A 23,389-nucleotide genomic window follows, 5' to 3' on the forward strand; every position below is an offset into this window, starting at 1 on the left:
TTTTTAAAAAGTGAATTAGCCAGTAAATTTTAAATGGATCAGTCGTTTCGCACCGAGTTTAAACGGTTTCAGTTATATTGAGTATTCTGTTTTTATACCAGGTCACGACAGACATAACCGTGCATTGTTTTGTTTTCGTACGAGAGAATGGTTTTCTTTAAGTTCTTTTCTTTTTTTTTTCTTGGGTGGGGAGGGGGGATTTGAGACAAATTGATTAATATGTGAATGAAATGCTAACAATTATTTTAAAAAAATCAACGCTGAAAGGGGATTACTCTGACTCTCTGTGATGAGAGAATCGTGACCCGAATGGCATTGTGTTAAACGTTTAGGGGAATCCCCTTAAGGCGAACTCAGCCTTTGATTGGCTTGAACGATGTCCTATTATTTCGTTTTATTCTTTATCTTCCTCTGAAAGTGAAATTTCACACATTAACAGAGCGCAAGATAGAGAGGCTAAAAACTTAAGTTCAACGGTGTTATTAACTTGAACAACATATGCCATGTGATTTACCAGCAGACATATTTCAGCATCTGAAAAACCTACGCAAGACTAAGATCGTCGCACACAGGGAAGGGCGCTGAACAAGAGTTAGTGGAGACCAGTTGTGGAATGGAAACTTTTTCTGCTACTGTTCTCGTTCGGTTATCTCGACGCGCCTCAGTAGTTATAAATCAAGAGGCAAAATTAATCTCAACCAAGACTTAATTGTTTTAGTTATGACCAACTTGCTTCATTTAGCCACTTACTTTGCTTCAGTGATTGACATTTGGCTCATGATTTCTATTGTTTGATTTGACGTGCGGCTGCCCTAAAAGTAATGATTTGTAAATGCATTTCCGCCGTGATAGAGACGAACGAGAATGGTGAGTTCTTTGATTGACGAATCCCAGTAATTTCTCATCCCTGTAGACTCTGTTAATACCGGCAGTGTTTGTGTGTGAGATTACGATTTGATTACGATGAACCTCCTGACGTCAATCAAATATAAGTTTTGTCGACTAGTTAGTCATTTCTTTGGCCAAACATTTGCGGCGCGGGGACGTGTAGAGTTAGGTGTGATCCCTCAAGATGTGAATATTGCTTCAAAGCCCCGGAATTAAAGTCATTCGTCTCCGAACATCTTCCATAGTTTCCTGATTATGAGATATCTTTTTTGAAAATCTATTCACTAGATCAATGAAAAAAAATCCAAATTTTTTTGAAAACGAGTCACGCACGAGGTCCTGAGAGATAAAGGTCAAACAGATACATAAATTTAAAAGTTGGGTTCCCACGGAACAGCTTAATTTTATTCATACCTTGATCGGTTACGCCATGTATTGATTGGTTAGTTGGGAGTAAGCCATCATTTCCAGTTGGGTTCAGTCGGAACAATTTGATTTTATCCATGTTTTGATTAGTTACGCCGTCATAAGACACTTACGGAAAATTCGTTTACAGGAATTTACGATTCGATCGTGGACTTACAACAGAAGAACGAACGGAATTTTTGATGGCTAAATTGTATTATACTGTATTGCGCACTCTGTTTTAACAGGATAGTCTGAACATATGACTCAATGATATGCAGATATCTTTTAAATCGTGTAAAAAATGTTACTCATTAAGCTGTAGAATCAAGAAAGCAAATACAAAGCTAACAATAAAGCAAGTATAGAAAACCTGTCAGTCATAAAATTATCCACGTCTTTTTCAGTCATTCTTTCTTTAAATGAAAATTGTTTTCAAAAAATTGTTATAGCAGTTTGCACCGTAATTTTTTATCAGTGACTTAATCACAGTCTTCGTCCAGTCCTCAAGATTTTTGGTTCGTTCACCTGACATGGTTTTCAGTTGGAGCGGAGAAGGATTAGTACGAAGGGGGGGGGGGGGAAGGAGGGGGGCTTAAGAAACCTGACTGCCAATGAGGGGGTGGGGGGAAATGAGGATATTACATAGCCTTATGGGTGGATTAGGGAAATTTAATCGTGACACAAATAAAATCCGCCCACTAACCCCCTCCTACGCATTAAGTAAAACCCCTTGGTTGTTTGTCACAGACGACGATAGCCAACTAGTCAAGGAGCTATTTTCTGAAAAAGCCTTATTTAAGGAGTTGGTTCAACCCATCCGACAGAAAAGGTTTGGCATCTGATTCTGATAGACCAATACCTGCTCTTTAAGATAAGATACTATGTAGTCCCGAATTGTGGTACCCCTGACGAGATAAATGGGGTTTTATACAATGACACGGCACTCAACATGGAGACGAGGCTTAAACAGAAATTGACCTTAAATTTCATCTTCTTCCACTAAAGTGCCCCAAACCCTACTAGAAAAATGATGAGCATGTACCTGCCTACAATATAAGTGTTCACATGATACGACAGCATGTCACGTGATTGTCACATGACTATTTTTTCATCAAAAAGCGGCCTCCTTTGACGATCCTGACATATTTCATATCCAGCTGAGACTGGGGTAAAGGACGTATTCAGGCCTTTTATCATATCAGGAAACAAAGAGATCGTCCACTTTTGAATTACATTTAAAAAAATACATTTGGAAGCGTAGAACTCCAGAAAATCGACAATGTTAGTGCTGATCTCTCCTCCATCAATGTTTACATGGAAACGAGGCTGGAATAAAAGCAACCTCAAAACGGGTGAAAATCTTTGAAAAAATGAAAGATGCTGTGAAAATATGAAAGCATATGAATGCCGGCATTTCTATGATAGCCTATAAAAATTGTTTCTATGCATATCTGCCAACATTTTACGTTTATTTCTGTTAATTTATGACAAAAATTAAAAAATGCGGATTTACTAATATTCTGCTGTACAGAGACTGGATTCTGTTTATTAAGCTAACGACCACATGTGGAACAATAGGTATGGAGGCTTCTTGCCGTCAGTCATTCTTTGAAATTCAAATGGAGACGACTGCGAGTGAAAGGTACTGGCAACAGCTCTTCACAATGTGAAAGCAGTAGGTATTTTTAAGTGATGTCATTTTGTAAGTAAAAAAGATACCAGTTTGCAACATGTTCTAATTTCGTTACGTGTAAACTACAACCACCGATGATAATCTGTCTTACAAACACTTAGGTCTTTAAAATTACCCCCTAAGAAATTTGCTATCTTTACCAATCTTTGTCGCATACTAAAGAATCGTTGAATCGGAATTGTAAAACATCAGTCAAAACCTTAATTTATCGGCCCGTTGTTCGGATCTGTATCGGGAGAGGTAATGATCTGATAAGTACATGTAATTTGTAGACTGACATAAAAAACAACAAATGTCACTCAGTGTCAGAGGCACTAGAATCATTGTCAGACAACAACTCTTCATTCAGAGGATTGCAGCATCCTTCATCTGCCATACATAAACAGGCCTCCGTACAAGAGAGGTTACTTTTCCTACAGGAACAACTACGTTTACATTCTGAAGTTGTGCAGCGGCATGTTGTTAGCTCCGTCATGCCTTCTGGGGCAGGACTCCTTGTCATCAGAACAGGGAATAGCTTGCCATTTTCCAGCTTCCATCCATGTTCGTCTGGCGAGGGAATGTTCTGAAGTGGAACCAAAGCTCTATTCCAAACAAAGGCTTGGAAGTTAGCCCTCTTGATATGATGAGACAAGCATTCTGAAGTCGGTGGCAGGTCTTCGCTTTTCAAATTACATTGACAAAAAATGTCGTCTACATTTGAAAAGTTCTTTGCAGAAGTGTAAAGGGAGCAGATAAAAGACTCAGCAGCCTTCTGCGCGGGCTCGTGTATGGCAGGATTCTGTCTTAGAGTACAGAGATCACGTTGCATCTGTTCTTTCGTCAGCAGTACCTTCCACGCCTTCTTCTTCCCTTTTCCAGAGAAGGCACTTGTAGAGTCGCAACCAGTCAGTGCATGGAACGATGGAAGACATCTACAAAGAGATTCCCTCAGGAAAGCCTGAATCTCATGGACAGGTAGGTATCTTAGTCTGTCTTCGACGCCTGTTTTTAACCACAGTTCCTGGCAGTTTAAATCTGAAAAATGTGCTACTGAAAGTACGGAAACATCAGTGTCTGGTGATTGTATCACAATGCGTGGATGAGTGGCTGCAGCGTGTTTGGCATGAAGCAGAAGTCTTGTATCTGCCTCTTCATGATCCGAACGTAGATTTGGCTCAACAACTGCGGAGCCACTAGTGAGACACACTGCTTTTAATCCATCCTTGTATCCTCCACCTAGGACGACCTTCTGCTGAGGGCCTAAATATGCCGGTAAGTTCTTTGTTAACGACTTATAGAGAAAGGCGGCTAAGTTTTGTTTGTTCTTTGGGTTTGAGATATATTTTGACCACTGCTTCGGTACTGGCGTGGATCCACTGTGGATGTTGATTTCAAACGAGCTTGATTCTCCTCTCTTGCTGCGTTCCCATGTGCCTTAATTGAGACAGGCCAATATTGGTCGAAAATTAGGTCTACTCTGGTGTGACTATTCTGATGGAATTTACTAGTGACAATGTCTTGGTATTTCTGCGATAACTGGCTAAATGTCGCAGACCTTGCTGATTTAACTATCTGAATGAGAGCCATCGCATCAATTAAACATGCTGTAGGGTGCTGTGATGAAGGCAGGCTTGATCTACACGTAACATTGTTTTCAAGGACATACATTAGGGTGCTTTTTGTCGTCTTCCTGAGGCTGCCATCAGGATGTACAAGTGCGACTGGTACACCGCAAAGCTCATAAGAAAGAACCTCTTTGAGATCAATATCCCTGTTCCTCGCAGCAATCAGAAGGCGACCAAAAAGCTCACGATCAGCATTAACAGTTACAGTCTTATCTTTCTGTTTGCTCACTGCAACTTTCTTTGCCATAGAACTGAATGTTTTAATCTTCAGCTGCTGGATTGGATCCCAGAAATTGATTTCATTTCTCTGGATTCGCGATGAAAGAAATGTTTCCATGCTTTTTCTGCCTAACTCTTCTGCGTTGAGAAGAATGCTTCCATCTGCGCCTGGAAAAACAACACCAGTGGCAAGATTACTTAAGGTTAAGGGTATTTCCTTTTCTGAGATTTCTTCTGGAATCTGAAAAGCGTCACTGAGGAGATCACTCTTGAAGGTTTCAAACAACTTCTGTACGTCTCTCTCATCTCTGCTCACTCTTGTGGCTTCAGCCTCCTTATGTGTCCCAATGCGGTCGCAGCTTTCTAGACCACACATCTCCTTTAGTGCATGTGTCATGGCTGCTCGCTCGTGAATGGTTAAGAACCATCGGTCTACAGCATCTTCGTTCATACTCATTCCAACTATGCCCCCCTTTGTCTTTGTATCAAGGTTAATTGATTGTTTCAGGGCCATATCCGGCCAAACTTGCGCAAACGGTTGGTTATAGCGGCTTACACTGTGGTTTCAAGTAATGAACTCTTAGTGAACTGCGGGGTGAGTAAACTGCAACATGTGCATGTCAGAGAGATAGACTGGAAGCCATCTGGAATAGTTGACCCTGTCCATAGAGAAAAAATGGGGAACCATTTCAGTTGTGGCGGAGAGGTGGAGTTTCCAGTTTCCGGTTCGTTCAGCTTTAACGAACTGCAGAAGCAGCTGCACTATATTAATGTATCCTTCCCAGAAACTAAAAACTTTGGACTTTTCTCTGCCTTCAGATTTCAACCGCTCAAACAGTGTCATGAGAGGATTGACACAACCTTGAAATGCTTTCCAGGCATCGTTAACGAAGCAATCCTGTCTCACTGTATTCCGACACTCCCTTCTTTGGTCAGCAACACTTTGTCTTACTCGGTCATCCATACCAACTGCTTGTCTTGACAGCCAGTCTAGGAAGGCTTTCCACAACAACCTGAAGAGCGCCTCCATGGTTAACTTGTGGGTACGAATACCTCTGTTATATGACTTGCTAAGCATCAAAACTGAGGTAGTACCAGCTGTATAAACTCCTGACTCAATCAGTTAGTCAGATTTGTAAACGGAGTTTTGTATCCGACTGTGGATGTAAACGGCCATCAAAGAGTTCAAGATAGATAAGGTTTGATATCTTAACTGTATTACGGCGACTTGTTTGCTCTCGTTTTTCTCAAAATTAATGCGCTGAGACTCTAGAACATCGTTATTGCACCTGCTAGTAATATTATCATTTGTTTTTCCTTTCCTGCTTGATCATATATCTTCCTTTAAAAAACATGTTTTAGCAATGTGTTGAGGTTATCAGCAGGATTTTTAGACAGAGCTCTTTTTTATTTTAAAACTCTGTCAGATACGTAATTTTTATGTATTATTTGTAAAAGCCGATTTAAAAGTGAAAACGTCTGGAAATAAATTATCTGCACAGGTAATAAGTCTAACAAATGCTGTAGACGACATGGAGGAAAAGGATGGTTGGCAGCTTTTCCCATGCCGGCAAAGAGAGCAAAGAAAACTTCTTTCGATAAGTGCATTTTTTGCTAGAGTAGCAGTGACGTCCTTGGCTCTGGAAAACTGTCTTCAATACAGAAAGTCATATCTGCTCTTGAAGTTCGGCAAGATGAAATCTCGCATCGTTTGTCAGCTGACGATCTCCGTAATTTAGTGAGGAAAGATATTTTGTGGCATTCATCGTGTTACGAAACATATACTAGCAAACAGAATTTACGGTATTATGGAGTACAATCCTCAAGTGATGTTCAAGCAGAATCTAAAGAGCGACGCATGGTGTTTGACTGGTCAAAGTGTCTTTTCTGCAAAAATACAACAAGAAAAAAGGACCGATAGCTAATAAACATCGCCACCTTTGAAGCATGCAACAGTATAAAGGAATCTGCAGAGGCAAGAGGAGACCATGAACTGTTATCTATACTTCGGTCGGTTAGCTATGATCTTATTGCAGCGGAGGGAAAATACCACAAAGCGTGTCATGCCTGCTATATCATCAAAGTTAATATCAAGCGGAAACAGAACGTCGCTACATCCACAAGAGAGGAAAACACTTTTGATCAAGCCTTCAATCAGTTACTGAAGGTCATAACCCCCGAAATTGAGGAAGGAAAGCCTACGACATGAACGTTTTGCTGGCAATGTTCAAGAAGGAGCTGGAAAAGATAGGAATTGATGCAGGTTGCTACACAAAGCAGAAGCTGAAAGCACGATTGATGGCTCATTTTAAGGAATGTCTTGTTTTCCATCAGTCACCTCAACAATCCAGACCGGAAATTGTTTTCAGCAGCTCCATCTCCTTAATTGACATCATAAATGCAGCAAGCACTACGTCCATTACGTGACGAAACAAACTCCATCAGCATGGATAAGCCAGAGTCAGAAACTTCAGTTTCCTAGACATCTACACTATAGCTTCCATTATCAGGCGGGAGATGCTGAGATGTGAGGGCATTAACATCAACCCACTTGACATCCGAGATTTACACTTGGATACTGCAAAATCTCTTCTTCCCAAGAGCCTTTATTGGCTTATCAGGTGGATTGTTACTGGAGAACAGTACAGCGACGACTCACCTTCTAGTGCAAGGAGTACAACCGATGAGTGGAAGATTGTAATGGCTGGGCAGGATCTTATTCATTGTGCATCACATGCCAGAGTAAAGCTGACAAGCACGTAGGTCTCGCTATGACCTTCAAGCACTTAACTGGTTCCAAATAACTGATAACACTTTTAAACAGAATGGGTTACTGTTCTTCCTATGAAGAGATCGAACAAGTGGAGACCAGCTTGGCAAATGAAAGCTTAGCGAGAGCACATGCCAGTGGTGTTGTGATCCCTACTAACATAAGACCTGGTGGAAGCGATCACTGGATTCTGCTCAAAATGTAGTTGCCATGGAGGAAGTTAGTTTCGGAGGCAGACGTCCTACTTTAACTAATTTTGTTGGGAACGATGTTATTACCTGGTTTCAGTGCGACCAACAGTTTCTATCTGTCCGCATGGATGACTTTTGCTGGATGTTACTCCAATTTGCCATGGCTTGAACCATTCCTTATCTTTCAGAGAAGACAAGGCATTTATTTTTCCTAAAGCAACCGTAACCACTAAAGCTCGCTACTTTAAACCACATCAGACATAGCTCAAGGATATTTAAGGCGGTATATAGCCTTTATAGAACGTTTTGTTGAAAAAAATATTAAATATTTCAAAGAACTTTGAAATAACACTGCAGTCTACTGATGTTCATAAAATCTGAATATAAATAAGAAAAATGTTCATTAAAATTATATTCTTGTGATATTACTTTTTTACATCTTTTTCATACCACTTTTTCAAAGATTTGACCCGTTTTGAGGGTGCTTTTATTCCAGCCTCGTTTCCATGTAAAAAGTGACGGAAGAGAGACCAGCACTAACATTGTCGATTTTCTGGAGTTCTACACTTCCAAATGTTTTTTTTTAAAATGTAATTCGAAAGTACACGACTTCTTTGTATCCTCATATGATGAAAAGCCTGAATAAGTCCTTTACCCTAGTCTCAGCAGGATTTGAAATATGTCAGGATCGACAAAAGAGGCTGCTTTTTGACGAAAAAATAGTCATGTGATAATCACGTGACATGCTGTCGTACCATGTGAACACTCATATTGTAGGCAGGTGCATGCTCATCACTTTTCCAGAAAGGTTTGGGGCACTTTAGTGGAAGAAGATGAAATTTAAGGTCAATTTCTGTTTAAGCCTCGTCTCCATGTTGAGTGCCGTGTCATTGTATAAAACCCCATTTATCTCGTCAGGGGTACCACAATTCGGGACTACATAGTATCTTATCTTAAAGAGCAGGTATTGGTCTATCAGAATCAACTGTCAAACCTTTTCTGTCGGGTGGGTTGAACGAAACCATCTTTTGTTGGGTCTGGCTCCTTGACTAAACCGTTGATTGCAATTTTTAATGGGACACCGTTAATGAAGTTAGTGGACTCCTCACTTCCCTTATTCCAACGATTACACTCAAAGGTTGAAGATTGATTATCCTATTTTCAAAATTTCACCGTATTCACTCATATTCAAAATTACAATGTTAAAATGTTCTGAGTGAGTAAAGCCCAGTTCACACGTGCGATGGTTCTGTTGCCGTATTGTTGGTCGTGTGACGACCCTCGCTCATAATCCTCAGGATTATGAAACTGATACTTTCAGGTTGTCTTATTATAACCCATTCAGGGCGGCAGAAGTACGTCATTTTCAACAACTTGTCGAAAGCGAACTTTGCAAGTCAGTTTTTCGTACATCTCGCGATAAAAGGCAGAGACGGTAAGGACTAGCACAGCTTCCCAATTTCGTAAGCTGAAGACTTCCAGCGGCGTCCATAGAATATTTCATTAATTGCCTATCAACCGCAAACTTTGAGAGATGTTTTCACCGGAGGAATTATTTTTGAGAACATTGTTTGGTTTCATCGGCGGCGTTCTAACTGTGCTTGTTTTTAAACTGTTGGAGTGGATGGGAAAGAAAAGACGTGAAAACACTGAGAAAAAAAAGCAGCCCCAAGAAAATGACGAGAGGTCCTCATGAAAAGGTGAGCACTTGTGTTTAAACTGAGAAAATGGAGAAATCAATTAATTCTCCCAATTATACCGGAGTGTTCTCTTTCGACCATTTAGCTAAAATAATCGCGATGAGTTCAGTGTTACCCGAGTGCTGATAAAACCAGTAAGTGATGTACCTGCTTTAAATACAACTTTTGAAAGTTATATTCGGAGTTGCCTTTAGTTTGCTCAATTTTTACTCACTATTTGTCCTTTACAATAAAGTACGCGAAATACGCGAAAGTTTAACTGCCGCTGTTTTGTAATCAGCGCCCAGCAACGCCGTGTAGAGCAAGCGAGTAAAGAGCTTACCGAAGCATTTCGGTCGCAACCATAACCAATGACGTGACCGGAAAACGGCTGCTAATATGAATATACATTCCTTAGATTGAATATTAATTAAGGAAGTAAAACCTTTCAGGTTTGCCCCTCAAAAAACATAAGGTTTAGAAATCCATAGCTTCACAAGAATCAATTCAGGATAATTTAGATCCAGATGGTTGGGCTTGTAAAGATCTGTTAAAACTGGTATGCTGCGACTTTTGGAAATAAAAACACCACACAAATAGCGTCACGTTATATATATTAACTGTCACACTTCATAGGGGCATTATTTATTCGAATATATTAAACATTGTCTGTGCATTTGGTCAACTCAAATTTTAACGGGGTGTAATTTTCGTATCATTGCACAGCCTCGCAGGTCAGGCGCTGGGCAAATAGTTTGGCTGGCACTGAGCGTGTTTTACCTAGTAAAGCTTGTGGTGAGATTTGTCTATAACAAGGCGAATTCAGGAGAAATGGCTTTTTACTCTGATCCATTTTTGCGTGGTGTATTCTTCTTCGCTGTTGGTGCAGTTTCCTCGGTAGCGATTTTAAAGATCTGGGAAAATAGAGAATCGTTGCTGAGAGAAATCAGGAGACGATTTGATTCAAATGAAACCCGGCAGCCAGAAGAACACGACGAGAGGTTTGACTGAGAAGGTAAGAGTTCTGTAAGCTTTGAGAATATTTCATCAAAGTTTGACAGATTAATAGTTATTTCGGGAAAACTTTGATGCGTGTAAACAACGACTTTTTCGACAGAGAAAGGGAAACTGTTTCCTCCGCGCAAACTGTCCCAGCCGATCGAGTTGATATTCTCTCGTGCAGACTCTATCTTTATTATCATTTTTCTGTTCTATCTTTTTCTCGTAAAAAGCTAGTTTTTTTTTTCCGATTGTAGTACGCGCGACTCAACCGCGGAATATATAATAGTTCATATACCGGAGCAAGCTCGGTATATGGATGTTCCATTTATTGTCACTGCTCTAATCCAGACTGTAATTTTTTACTTTTGCAACAATTCATCGTGGCAAAATTTCTTTCCAATTGTTCCCCTGCGAGGTAAAATACCTCGCAACTTTGCGAACGAATTTCCGGAGTGATCGTGATCGTGATCGTGATCGTGATCGTGATCGTCAGGCTGTGGTCAAATAAGGCATCGCGGCTGAAAGTTCGTTTTCCGTTTTGCGAATATTAAATTAGGAATGATCATCGCGCTGTGGGTCCAAAGGGCACCACGGCTGAACACTGATAGTTTGTTTTCCGTTTTAGAAGCTCAAGTGTAATGCGAAAGACTTGAAGACAGAATATTTAAACATCTTAAAATGTTTTCATATAAATAAATGAATAAATCCAATCCTGTTGCTATTTCATATTTTTTTCTTTGTGTTTTTAGACAAATGCGGCTCACGGGATGACGGACAAAGAAGAGTAAAGATCTGTTATTTGGTTTACAGACTTCATCACATAACAGATAGATTTAAGTTAGAACAGAACTTGAAGTTCATGTATATCTTGAATTGTATTAAAGTTTTTTCATTTGTAAATCTTCAGGTAATACCTAAATTTTGTTCTATTACGCTTTGATGAATCATGCATGAGATAGTAAATGTTAAATAGATTATTGTGTCACAGGGTTTATAAATACTTGCAATTATATTGTTTTCTGATTTTGTACCTAGTCACGACGGTCACGACAGGTCTGACCGTGCTGCTTTGTTACGAAGATGTAAAGTTTCCTTTTAAAGTGTCTTTTTGTAAGGATTTTAGACAAATATATTGATTTGTGAATGAAAGGCTGACAATAATTGAAAAAAATTAACACCGAAAGAGAATTCGCCCTTGGTTCTCTGTAATGGGGGAATGGCATTGTGTTTCAACATTTGGGGGAATCCCCGAAAAGTGAACTCGCAGTCGTTGATTGGTTTAAAGGATGTGCCTTTATTCTTTTTGATTCTATAATTTCCACTGAAAGTGAAATGCCACACATTGACGGTTTTTAAAATAGAGAAGGTAGAAACTTCACTTTAACCGTGTGTTCTCAACCTTAACAACATGTGCCCTATAATTTACGGTTACGGTTTTGGATTTCCGGATTCATGGTTGCGGTTGCGGTTGCGGTTGCGGTTGCGGTTTTTCGATTTTCGGAATTTACGGTTGAGATTGCGGTTGCGGTTGCGGTTTTCGGAAACTTCTATTCAGGACATAAGATTTCCGGGTTTGTTGAAACACACTCGTGTAATATTGCTGCATCGCAGTTTTGATTGACCGTGGCCAACGTGAGCCGTACAATGGTAAATAAAACACTGAACGTGATGAGTGTTTGTTGTTTCTGCGTATCGGATTAGCATTTGACAACAGCTATGAGTTAATTTTCACCTGCTGATAGTCAACACATCCTTTCCAAAAATATTCAACGCATTAGGCTATTTAAAGTATCTGCTCTCATCAGACGACATTTGATTGACATTTCTAATGAGGAAAAATGAGAATGTCTATGGTGACCTAAAAACCCGTCGTTGCCTCGTGCCACCTCTTACTCCGAGATGAGAGGAGCGAATGAGACAGAAAAGTCGTCGGTACCAACTCATTTGCCTTTAATCATATCTGGTGGTGGGCTACCTAAAGCACAGAAATTAAACCCGAGATGTTTCCATCAAAGGATATATGGCTGTGTGCTGTGTCTGCTGCCATGAGTGCCATTATAGTACTATAGGCTTTGTGTACAAATATTGATCGGATATGCTGCTCAGTCGAACTCCGCAAAATTTTGCTCCTTCTCGTCTTGATTTTGCGCGATCCATTCTAGAACGATTTCGAAGACTTCTTCTTCGGTTCCAATAAGACGTCGCCTGAAATAAGATCCTTTATATGATGACAGGAAATTTGCACGAATTACTTGGACTTGCCGACCGTCGCGAAGTTCTGCTTGATTAATTCGCCAGCGTATGTTTTCAACTCCTTGCAATCGTATTTCTCAGCATATAGAAAGGTAGCAACGCAATTTTTGGTCGACATATACCGCTCCTTAAACTTGCAAGCGGTGTTTTTGAGACGAGGAAGTAGTAATTAGTTCTCGGACGCGATCAGATCATCGACATTCGCCTCGCTCATTTGAACCTCTCCTGTGTAAAGGTAAGACGAGAGCTCATTCATCGCCGAAACTGGAATTCCTTCGATATTTACGATTGACGCCGATTTTCTTTCATATACTTGGTAAATAAACCTTGAAAGAATTGGCTACTGGCTGCCAAAACACATCGGTGAGCGGGGAATGTTTTTCCTTCCACTCACAGAGTAACATCAATTCGCCTTCTTTGCGGGCATTGACGAGTAACCGCATCATATCCCAGTAGTACGGACTCTTACCTGTGTTGCGTGGTTCTTTTGAGGCATTTTCGGCCATGTTTGCGCAAGAAAGACGCTTGTTTGCTTGACTACGAGTCTTTCTGACAAGACAGATCACAACGCACCGTTGACAAAGTGGGTTATGTATTCGTTGAGGTCCAAACCAGCGCGTGACATAATTTAGTGTCATTGATATACATGCTTAATTTATACCAAATCTGATAGGTCAGGAAAAAATAGTTTGTTTTGTTTAGATTAGTGTTATGCTAAGACAATATTAATGGCACGATGTCGCTAAGATATTTGTATTCCGGAAATGTATGCGATATGAAGAATTCCACTCAGAATCTAATCTAGTAAGACTGACATGTTGTCCTTCGATCAGAGGAATAAAACTAGATAACACTTATAAGGAACAAAAATACGCCGTTTCGAAGCCATTTTAACTAGTGGTTGTAGTTTTGAGGTAAGATGCAAAAAAGGCGACAGAAGATAAAAGACCCTATAAGAATTGATTCATACTTTCATTTACACAGTAGGATCAGATAAATCATGAGCATTATGCTTTTAAGCGTCACCACTAAAAACCCGGCATTATGCCCAAAATTATGCCCAAAGTTTTTATTAGGCTCAATTAGGAGACTATATTCTCTTGGCTCAATTTAATACACCCCCCTACCCCCCCGTTCCCCCCCTTCCCCCCCCCTTATTTCTACCACCAACAAGGTAAAACTTGCTAGGAATAAAAGGCATACTGAAGTTAAAAAAAAAACGTTTTTATCGTGATCAATGTCCAAAACTGCAAGCGAGAAAAGCAGGCTATTGATCTGTTTGACAATACTCGGGCTGCAGAATTTATCTCTTGTAAAACTGTAACTTCAAGGGAATTTTTAAGACTTTTATTCACTATGCTGGCCTTATGCTCGATGCTCTGACTGTGGCATTATTCTCAAAATCATACCAGTACAATTAGACCCTAGTACTTAGGCAACTCGTGGCAATTTTGAGCGTTCTCTGCGCAGTTATGAATGTTCTCTGGTCAGTACTTTTATAATGTTTTTATTTGTGTACAACATTTTCAAACTCTCTTACGACACAAGGATCTTAGACCTCTGGGATAAAAATACCACCACCAGAAAAGAAACATTTTGCCCCACTCCACACGGTGTCATTTTGAATACTAGTTGCGAGGCACGCGGAAAGTTCGATTTGAATTGCAAATATACTGCCGACAATAAATATTCATCTTACTTGTGTCAGGATCTTTACACGTGGAGTTCGAAACTAAGCTAGCCTGCTGGCTTTAAAGCCTCAAATTGCAGTTCGGTCAGACAACGCTTCTTTAAATATGTCCTAGACAGGAAGAATATCTGAAAGCGGAATTTAAAATGTTTGGTGACTTGTTAGTTAATCTTTGGTGTGTAACGGTCCTCGCTCACGGGTTGCAGTCAGAGACGACATATCAACAGATTGAAACCACGAGAAGACAGAAGTTTAGACTTTTTTGAACTCATGTAAGTTACTTAGCTTCTTCTACTGTTCACAAAAAGCCGCTTACAATCACGATGTGTTTTGATTTTCGTTTAATTTTTTATCTTCCTCTGAAAGTGAAATTTCACGCATTAACTCAAGGTAGAGAGGCTAGAAACTTAAGTTCAACGGTGTTATTAACCTGAACAGCATATGCCGTGTGATTTACCAGGAGACATTTCAGTATCTGAAAAACCCACGCAGGACCAAGATTATCCCTCACAGGGAAGGACGCTGAACGAGAGTTAGTGGAATGGAAACTTTTCCTGCTACTGTTCTCGTTCGGTTATCTCAACGCACCTCAGTAGTTAAAAATCAAGAGGCAAAACTAATCTCAACCAAGACTTAATTGTTTTAGTTATGACCAACTTACCCAAGGTGCCAGTGGAACATGATGAAAGACAGGGATAGAAGACGATACTTACTTTATATATCCAGGTGAGTGGAAGCGCTTTGTAGAGACGAAGGGGAAGAAAGAAAAATTGATAAATTGCCGAATTCTAATGAATCTCCTGACGTTAATCATATAGAAGTTTTGTCGACTAGTTAGTGATTTCGTTGGCCAAACTTTTGCGGCGCGGGGACGCGTAGAGTTAGGTGTGATCCCTCAAGATGTGTATTGCTTCAAAGCCCCGGAATCAAAGCCATTCGTCTCTGAACAAGTTCCACTGTTTCCTGATTATAAGATACCTTTTATGAAAATTTAATCACTAGATTAATGGGAAAACGAGCCACGCACGAGGTCCTGAGAGATAAAGGACAAACTTATATCTAAATTTAAAGTTGGGTTCCCACGGAACAACTTAATTTCATTAATGCATTGTAGTGCCATGTATTGATTAGTTAGTTAAGATTAAGCTATCATTTTCAGTTGGGTTCATATGGGACAGCTCAGTTTTATTCGTGTTTTAGTCACTTACGGAAACTATTGTTTACAGGAATTTACGATTTGATCATGGACTTACAACAGAAGAACGACCAGAATTTTTGATGGCTGAATTGTGTTATACTGTATCACGCACTCTGTGTTAACAGGACAGTCTCAATACATAACTCAGTGTGTAAACAGTGTTTCTTATTAAGCTGTAGAATCAAGAAAGCAAATACAAAGCAAGTACATTAGAAAACCTGTCAGTTATAAAATTATTCTCGTCTTTTATGGTCATTCTTTCAAAAAATTGTTATTGCACTTTGCACCGTAATATTTTATCCCCGCGGTGACTTAATCACAGTTCACGTGATTTTCTTCCATTCACATGGTTTTCAGTTAAAGCGTAAAACCCACTGGTTGTTTGTCAAAGACGACGATAGACAACCGTTGGTTACAATTTTAATGGGGCACCGTTAATGAAATTGGTGGAATCCTCACTTCCCTTATTCCAACGACTACACTCAAAGGTTGAAGATTAATTATTATAGGTACATATATATTATATATACCTGCTTTAAATTCAACTTTTGCAAGTTGTATTCGGAGTTAACTTCAGTTTGCATAATTTAAACGCACAACTTGTCCTTTACAATAAATACGCGAAAGTTTAATTGCCAAGGTTTGTAATCAGCGCCCAGCTATGCCGCGTGGAGCAAGCGAGTAAAGAGCTTTCCGAAGCATTTCAGTCCCAATATATCATGTGACGTGACCGGAAAACGGCTACGAATGTGACTATGCATTCCTAAGACTGATTATAAATTAAGGAAGTTAAATTCCTTTCGAAGTCTCATTGCCTTTTAGGCTTGCCCCTCAAAAAACATTAGGTTTAAAAATCCATTGCTAAGACAAATCAAGTTTTTGGAATAAATTATCATCCAATCAAGCTAGAATCAACCAATCAAGATAATCCAAACACATAGCACGTATCAAGATACTCCAAACACATAGTACGTATCAAGATACTCCAAACCAATAGAGCGTATCTAGCGAAAATAAACTGCGATACACGAAGGTGAACAGATGTGTGTGTCTCAAGATATTTGGATATATGTTTTGCCAGCTGCTATCGGCGGCATAATATCATTTCTGGTGTTAAAATTTTGCAATTCGCCTCAGAATGAAGCGACAAGGAGGCCCAAGGTGCCAGTGGAACATGATGAAAGACAGGGATAGAAGACGATACTTACTTTATATATTCAGGTGAGTGGAAGCGCTTTGTAGAGACGAAGGAGAAGAAGGAAAAATTGATAAATTGCCGAATTCTAATGAATTTCCTGACGTTAATCATATAGAAGTTTTGTCGACTAGTTAGTGATTTCGTTGGCCAAACAAACCAAACTCTAGAAATCCATAGCTTCACAAGAATCAAGTTTTCAGAATAAATTATCATCAATGCTGCTTTTTGAGGCCGTCATTCGGGAATATATTTATCGTTATTAAATAGCGTTTTTGTTCTGTAGACACTTGGGCCTTTCTGTTAAAAGGAGATTAAATTCAATGACACAAATGAAATAACACAACATGATCCTCTAGTATTAATTGCTGACAAGCCCCATTTAACTGACAGATCAGTTGATTCTTTTGCCTTTTCTGTATCTCTTTATTTATGTGGTTTCCGTGACACAAGTTGGCAGGTTTCTCTTGTGTAATCCGTTAATTAACTAAGGAGAGGGAAGAGTGCTTGTTTCATGTCATGTCTTTTTTTTTCAAAGTACACAGTTAATTATGGAGCGAAGAGTAGAAGCTGTGTGCGATTAGTGTTTGGACTTCAATACAGCGCAGGCAAATGTAGAACAAAGAATTTGATTTTCCTGACTTTTATTAACAGATCATCGCAATCCTGTTAAGTTCATCCGGCACAGGTAAACTTAGTAAATAAAAAATACAGGATCTCCGAAAAGAAGCAGAAGTGGACTCCTCCTTCTCATCCTCACTCAAACCTGTGTTTTAATGCGACGAACCATAAGATAAGACAGCCTCTATACCTTGAGGTCGTGACACGCAACACGATTTAACTTAACATAACTAGAGACTACAAACTTCTTCCACGCATGCGGCCTGAATCATATTCATTGTGAACGAATCACGGCGTTATATGGCATATAACGACGTCATATAACGTCAGAGGGGCATGAATATATTTGCATATGTACGTCGTAAAAAGAAACATCCACACTTCAGAGTTACATATGTTGTCAGAGGCACCCACTCAAGTTTACGCGTAACTCATGTTAATTACATATACTTCATTTTAGTCTGACCTCGCAGGTAGGTAATTAGTTTGGTTGGTACTGAGCGTGTTTTACCTAGTAAAGCTTGCAGTGCGATTTACCTATAACAAGACGAATTCACAAGAAATGGCTTTTTTCTCTGACATCGTTCTTCGCTGTTGGTGGAGTTTCCTCGGTAGCGATTTTAAAGATCTGAGAAAATAGAGAATCATTGCTGAGAGAAATCAAGAGACGATTTGATTCAAACGAAACCCGGCAGCCAGAAGAACACGACGAGAGGTTTGACTGAGAAGGTAAGAATTCTGTAAGCTATGAGAATATTTTATCAAAGTCTGACAGATTAATGGTTATCTCCGAAAAACTTTATGATGCGTGTAAACCGTGACTTCATGTTTCGACAGCTAAGGGGAAACCCTTCCATCCGCGCAAACAGTCCCAGCTGATCGAGTTGAGCAGACGCTATCTTCATTATCATTTTTCTGTTCTTTCTTTTTACTCTCAAAAAGCTGGTTATTTTTCCGATTGCAGTGCGCGCGACTTACTCGGCCGGGATGGAAACTAAGCGGCAAAAAATGCGGTCGAATATAATCTTAAGTAATCAGCATCTCACTATGTAAAAAAATAGTCTTGACCAATTAAAGGACGATTTCAAACTTCGCGCACTTCTGCTTGCTCTTCAAAATCCACACGTGAGTGGTGAAGGAAGTGACACAGACAGTGAAGACCCACATATTTTCTCTGTTTTTACATGGTTAGCTAAAGAGTGAACAGATAGCAATTATAGGACAGAGAAGTTAAAAATGTAAATCTTAAAAATGACCTGTTTTTTTTAAAATTTTTTCAGATATGACAATCTCCCGAGAAATCAGGGAAGCTATTTTGTAATGGTCTGATTCAGTCGACGTCTTCTGTTGTATGCTGTGCTGTGAAGGCTTTTAGAACTGTATATATTGAATGTCACATATGGGTACGGCAGTTCATAAATGCGCCCTAGCCTGTCCATTGCTTAGCCTCGCCGAATTATGTAATGCAGATCAATAATAATTGTTGTATTTGTGATAGTGACCATAGGACAAGTGGGTTTGCAATTTGTTTACATGATAATATGTAATAACAATATAATGTCAATCAGCTCCTTTTTGCCGATACCGCTTTTGTAGCAGTCAGTTTTTAGCGTTCCTGCTATGTATTGAATGTTGCAGCCTTATTAATGAATGTAATATATAAAATAAAAGATTAAAAAGACACCATCATTTACTTGCGTGATTTGTTTTTAACGTCGAAGGAACCCAGGAATGATCGTGCAGCAACTTTAATGTCTATTTTAACACTTTTGTCCTGAGGGTTTATTGTCCGTCAGTCCATTCTAGAATGGTTGATTATAAACCCTAATAGGCACAACAGTATAATTGCGTGGACGAGAAAACACTAGAAGGAACATGATTGCATTAAAAAAAAATGGCGTGACATCCAGAACTTTACCATTAGATCGAATAGTTTACAGTTTCCCATTGCGTTTATTTCTACAACCGGAAGTTTTATTTTATATTAAAAATTAAAAAAACGTATATCATTATTTAACATTTACATCTTTAACTTCTCTGTCCTTAAATTGCTATCTAGACACTTCCTAGCTTTGCATCGACAATGTAAACACAGAGGAAATATTCACTGACATTCTCTCTCGTTCCGCGTGCATGTATTTTGATTAGGCGGAAGTGCGCGAACTTTGAAATAATCCTTTGTTTTTCTAAATAGCAATTAAATATTGATGTTACGTTGGGTTTTGGGTAAGCCGATCCCTTCGTTCCAAGCTAGTGGAGTTTCATGTATCTAGCGTGCTCCTTAACCTGGTTAAAAAAAAAATTAATGTTAGGCTGTTGTTTTGAGTTATCAAAGCCACACTTGTTAGTTGATCTGATCGTAAAAACATATTCGTCTCTTTGATTTGAGTGAGAAGTACACGATTATTTTTGCTGTTTGAACATTTCCCATGTTCGAGTTCCGAGGATTCGATGAAGTCTTTAAAAAGAAGAACCACCTCGACGAATTTTTCCAAAGTAAAAAATTATAGTCTGGCTTAGAGCATTGACAATAAATGGAACATCCATATACCGAGCTTGCTCCAATATATTCATCATTCTGTCAGACTTTGATAAAATATTCTCATAGCTTACAGAATTCTTACCTTCTCAGTCAAACCTCTCGTCGTGTTCTTCTGGCTGCCGGGTTTCGTTTGAATCAAATCGTCTCCTGATTTCTCTCAGCAATGATTCTCTATTTTCCCAGATCTTTAAAATCGCTACCGAGGAAACTCCACCAACAGCGAAGAACAATACATCGCGCAAAAATTGATCGGAGAAAAAAGTCATTTCTTCTGAATTCGTCTTGCTGCGTGCAACCCCACAAATAAAAACTTTCCTGAACCCGTGACGTCACTGCCCTATGCAAATATGCTGATAAATGAGGAGAATATGTCACTTGAGGCTACTTCCTAAGTATGCTCCCGTGTCGAAATTCGTTTCTCAATAACGATAATTTTCTGTACCGGAACGATCGAAATATGCTACGTCTCTTGAGAGCCACACAAAGCAGTGTTATCACCAGAAGATAGAGAAAATCAGCATTGATCCGTCAACATCCCAGATGACGAGCTTGATCCCGAGTGTTTACCTCACGCTTAGTATCAACCAAACTATTTTACTAATAGCTTGCGGGGCTTAGGTTAAAATATTTATTGACAAGTTACGCTTTAACTTGGGTAGGTATAAAATTAACGCATACGGAAAATGATGACGTTATGGCCTGTCTTCATTTTTAGAATAAATCCCTTTCCCGGCTGATTGATATGTTTTATCCAAACAACGCTGAGGCGGCCGTTGGCATAGCTTACGTGTAACCGTACCCTCTCCTCCCACCCCCCCCCCCCTCAAGGTGAAACGAAACGGAAGCGAGGGAACTTCAATATGGTTGTTTATTTCAAAACTCGCTTCCGTTTAACCTGAGGGAGGGGGGGGGAGGGAAAGGAGGGTATAACTGCATGAAGCCTAAGGTCTCATTTTAGCAGTTTGAGGCGAGCAGAGCTAAGAGAATGGAGAACGCGAGCAGCGAGATATGCGCGAGGGGAAGACACCTAAATAAAAGGAAAAGAAACACACGAATATATATTGTTTCTCTCGTAAGTATCTCGCATGGTTCTCGCAATTCAGATCGCCTCAAAAACACAAAAGAAGGTGGCACCTCTGGGGGAAACGCGCGAATAAACGGAAAAAAGACACGAAAATAATGTTCCTCTCGCGTGTCTCTCATTAAGTTCTCCTCCACGTGCTATCAGATCCTGACAATACTCGAAGTGAAAGCATATTTAATGAGTGCACCGGCAGAACAATTAATGTAGCTTTAACTTTGGCACAGAATTGAACGCATTTGTCGTCAGAGGACGAGTGAGCTGAGAACGTATTGCGAAATTATCAAAGTGGACGAGCGTTTTTTCGAATTTCTAAACGTCGTTTCTATAAAGCTGTTTACCTTCACCTTGTTAAATATGCACGTAGTAATAAGGGGAATCCCCTTTTCTCATACCATTATTCATGATTTGCATAACATCTGGATGTCACGCTACTTTGGTTTAATATTCGCTATCGCTCTTTTTTTCTCTGACAAAGTTTACATTGGGCCTCTTTTTCCTTGGACTTTTGAAGAGTGCGGCCAGAGCCCTCTAAACGACAATTTCAAGTAAATAAATCGCCTGCTCAAAAGTAGTTTACACTGAAATGTTAAACAAGTGACATTGTGCTGTCACGAAATACTCCCCCCATCTTTTTACTGAATGCAAACCACGCGAGTGCAAAGATATAATTTTACAGTTTAAAACTGTTAGGAACAACTCAAGTTGTAAACTTCAAACTTTGATGATTGGGGGCAAAACTGTGACTTCAACACAAACAAATCAGAATTTGAAAAGTAATTTTAAATTCATACGTCGGAAAGACCGAGAGCCTATGAATAATGTCCGATAAACAATTGTATTTGTTGGTGATAGCCAGTCATTGATCATTACTTTTAGTGAAATGTTTATTATTTTACTATAACACATTAACAGAGCTGAAGGTTTATTTGCGTCCTGTTAGACGGTTTCCGGTTGCATCTGGTTTTACGGCACTTAGTTGTGAAAATTCTGTAACTACAAAACCAAAAGTTTCCGGTTGAAGAAGTAGGGATATTGGGAAAACGTAAACTATTCGTACTAATAGTAAAGCACGAAAACATGACTGTTTAAACACATTATTGTGCTTCAAACTGGCCCGATTTAGCATGTCGTTGTAAGAACTTAAAGTTTGAATGCAGTTTCCATAAATCAAATGTAGCGAATGGTGTTTCCAGTCTCAGTCGCAGATATTTACATGTGTGGCAAAATGAATGTGAGGTCGCATTGAAAGATTATCTCGATATCGACTTCTCAAAACAGTAACGTGTTTCCAATAATTTATTAACCCTGGCTATAATTCACCAGTTAGATGTTGGAAATATATACTTCCTAGAACGACGTTAAATTCTGTCAAACAGAGGAGAAGTTTCATTACATAACTATTAAACTTTACTCTTTTTTGGCGGGAAAAGAGATCATTTCTGTCGGGAAGGAATTACGGAGACCATGATCTTCTAAATTCTCTTTTTTAATTAATTGGCCGTTACGGCCATTTCGGCTATCGCACCCAAGCGTGGGTTAAATGCCTGAAAAATAATAAGAAAGCGTGTCCCTCTGCAGGCAAGTCAATTAACAACTCCAGATTCAATGAGGAGTTATCCTTGCAATGTATATTGCTGCGTCTTCCTAACTTTTATCAAATTTTACAGTCGCTTTTGATAAGATGTTCTAGATAATCCTTAGAAACTCGTCACACTCACGCGATGATTGAAATACAATACTTAATAATTACACTTGCACACACGATGCCTGATACTAAATACATCTACCAGCATAGCTGTCGACAAATGTTGATCAGTCATTACCATGAGTGCGGAATTACTTTACAAAACATCCTCCACGACGATATACAACGTCACGCACCTAATTTGCGAAAAATATGCGTGCTGTGTTTGAGAGAGATTCCACTCTCAAAAACAGCAACTAATTTGCACGATGGCATCATTGTTTTACTGGATGTCACGCCATTTTTAGAGCAATCATTTTCCTTCCAGAATTTTCTCGTCCACGAAATGAGGCCGCTGCGTTTTTCGGTGTTTTTCCAAAACCCGACCAATATAGATTAGACTGACAGACAATAAACCATCAGGACGAAACACTCTTCTTAAAAAAAACATTAAAGTGGCTGTGCGATTGTTCTTGGGTTATTCTTCGACATTAAAAACAAATCGCACAAGCAATAAAGTTTTTTTTGTTAATGCAATCATGTTCCTTCTAGTGTTTTCTCGTCCACGAAATTATGCCGTTGTGTCTATTAGGGTTTATAATCAACCATTCTAGAATGGACTGACGGACAATAAACCCTCAAGACGAAAGTGTTCTTAAAATAAA

General features: G+C 39.4%; 2 protein-coding genes and 1 long non-coding RNA gene across 3 annotated transcripts; 2 read left to right on the plus strand and 1 right to left on the minus strand.

Moving 5' to 3' along the window:
* Positions 1–2,072: 2,072 nt before the first annotated feature.
* Positions 2,073–5,329, minus strand: LOC149038475 (uncharacterized). The gene is made up of 2 exons (XM_089184028.1): positions 4,527–5,329; positions 2,073–4,407 (listed from the first exon to the last, which is right to left on the minus strand). Exons 1-2 carry the CDS (start codon positions 5,327–5,329, stop codon positions 3,285–3,287), a joined length of 1,926 nt encoding a protein of 641 aa, XP_089040154.1. The 3' UTR covers positions 2,073–3,284.
* A 3,634-nt stretch (positions 5,330–8,963) lies between these two features.
* LOC149038476 (uncharacterized) lies at positions 8,964–11,606 on the plus strand. The gene is made up of 3 exons (XM_089183857.1): positions 8,964–9,476; positions 10,182–10,470; positions 11,207–11,606. The coding sequence occupies exons 1-2, from the start codon at positions 9,453–9,455 to the stop codon at positions 10,464–10,466; spliced, it is 309 nt and encodes a 102-aa protein (XP_089039983.1). The 5' UTR covers positions 8,964–9,452; the 3' UTR covers positions 10,467–10,470; positions 11,207–11,606.
* A 5,018-nt stretch (positions 11,607–16,624) lies between these two features.
* LOC149038477 (uncharacterized) lies at positions 16,625–19,088 on the plus strand. The gene is made up of 3 exons (XR_016180142.1): positions 16,625–16,819; positions 17,448–18,143; positions 18,695–19,088. It is a non-coding gene; the product is annotated as an uncharacterized LOC149038477 (long non-coding RNA).
* Positions 19,089–23,389: the final 4,301 nt, after the last annotated feature.

This window comes from Pocillopora damicornis, chromosome 10 (assembly GCF_964200805.1).
Source record: "Pocillopora damicornis chromosome 10, jaPocDami1.2, whole genome shotgun sequence".
NCBI lineage: Eukaryota > Metazoa > Cnidaria > Anthozoa > Scleractinia > Pocilloporidae > Pocillopora > Pocillopora damicornis.

Excerpts from the sequence above, each read along its gene's own strand:
- LOC149038475 (XM_089184028.1), bottom strand. The coding sequence starts at position 5,329 with ATGGCCCTGAAACAATCAATTAACCTTGATACAAAGACAAAGGGGGGC. Across the intron at positions 4,408-4,526 it reads CAGATAGTTAAATCAGCAAG|AGGCACATGGGAACGCAGCA; the intron begins GTCTGCGACATT and ends CTGTCTCAATTA.
- LOC149038476 (XM_089183857.1), top strand. The coding sequence starts at position 9,453 with ATGACGAGAGGTCCTCATGAAAAG. Across the intron at positions 9,477-10,181 it reads CGAGAGGTCCTCATGAAAAG|CCTCGCAGGTCAGGCGCTGG; the intron begins GTGAGCACTTGT and ends ATCATTGCACAG.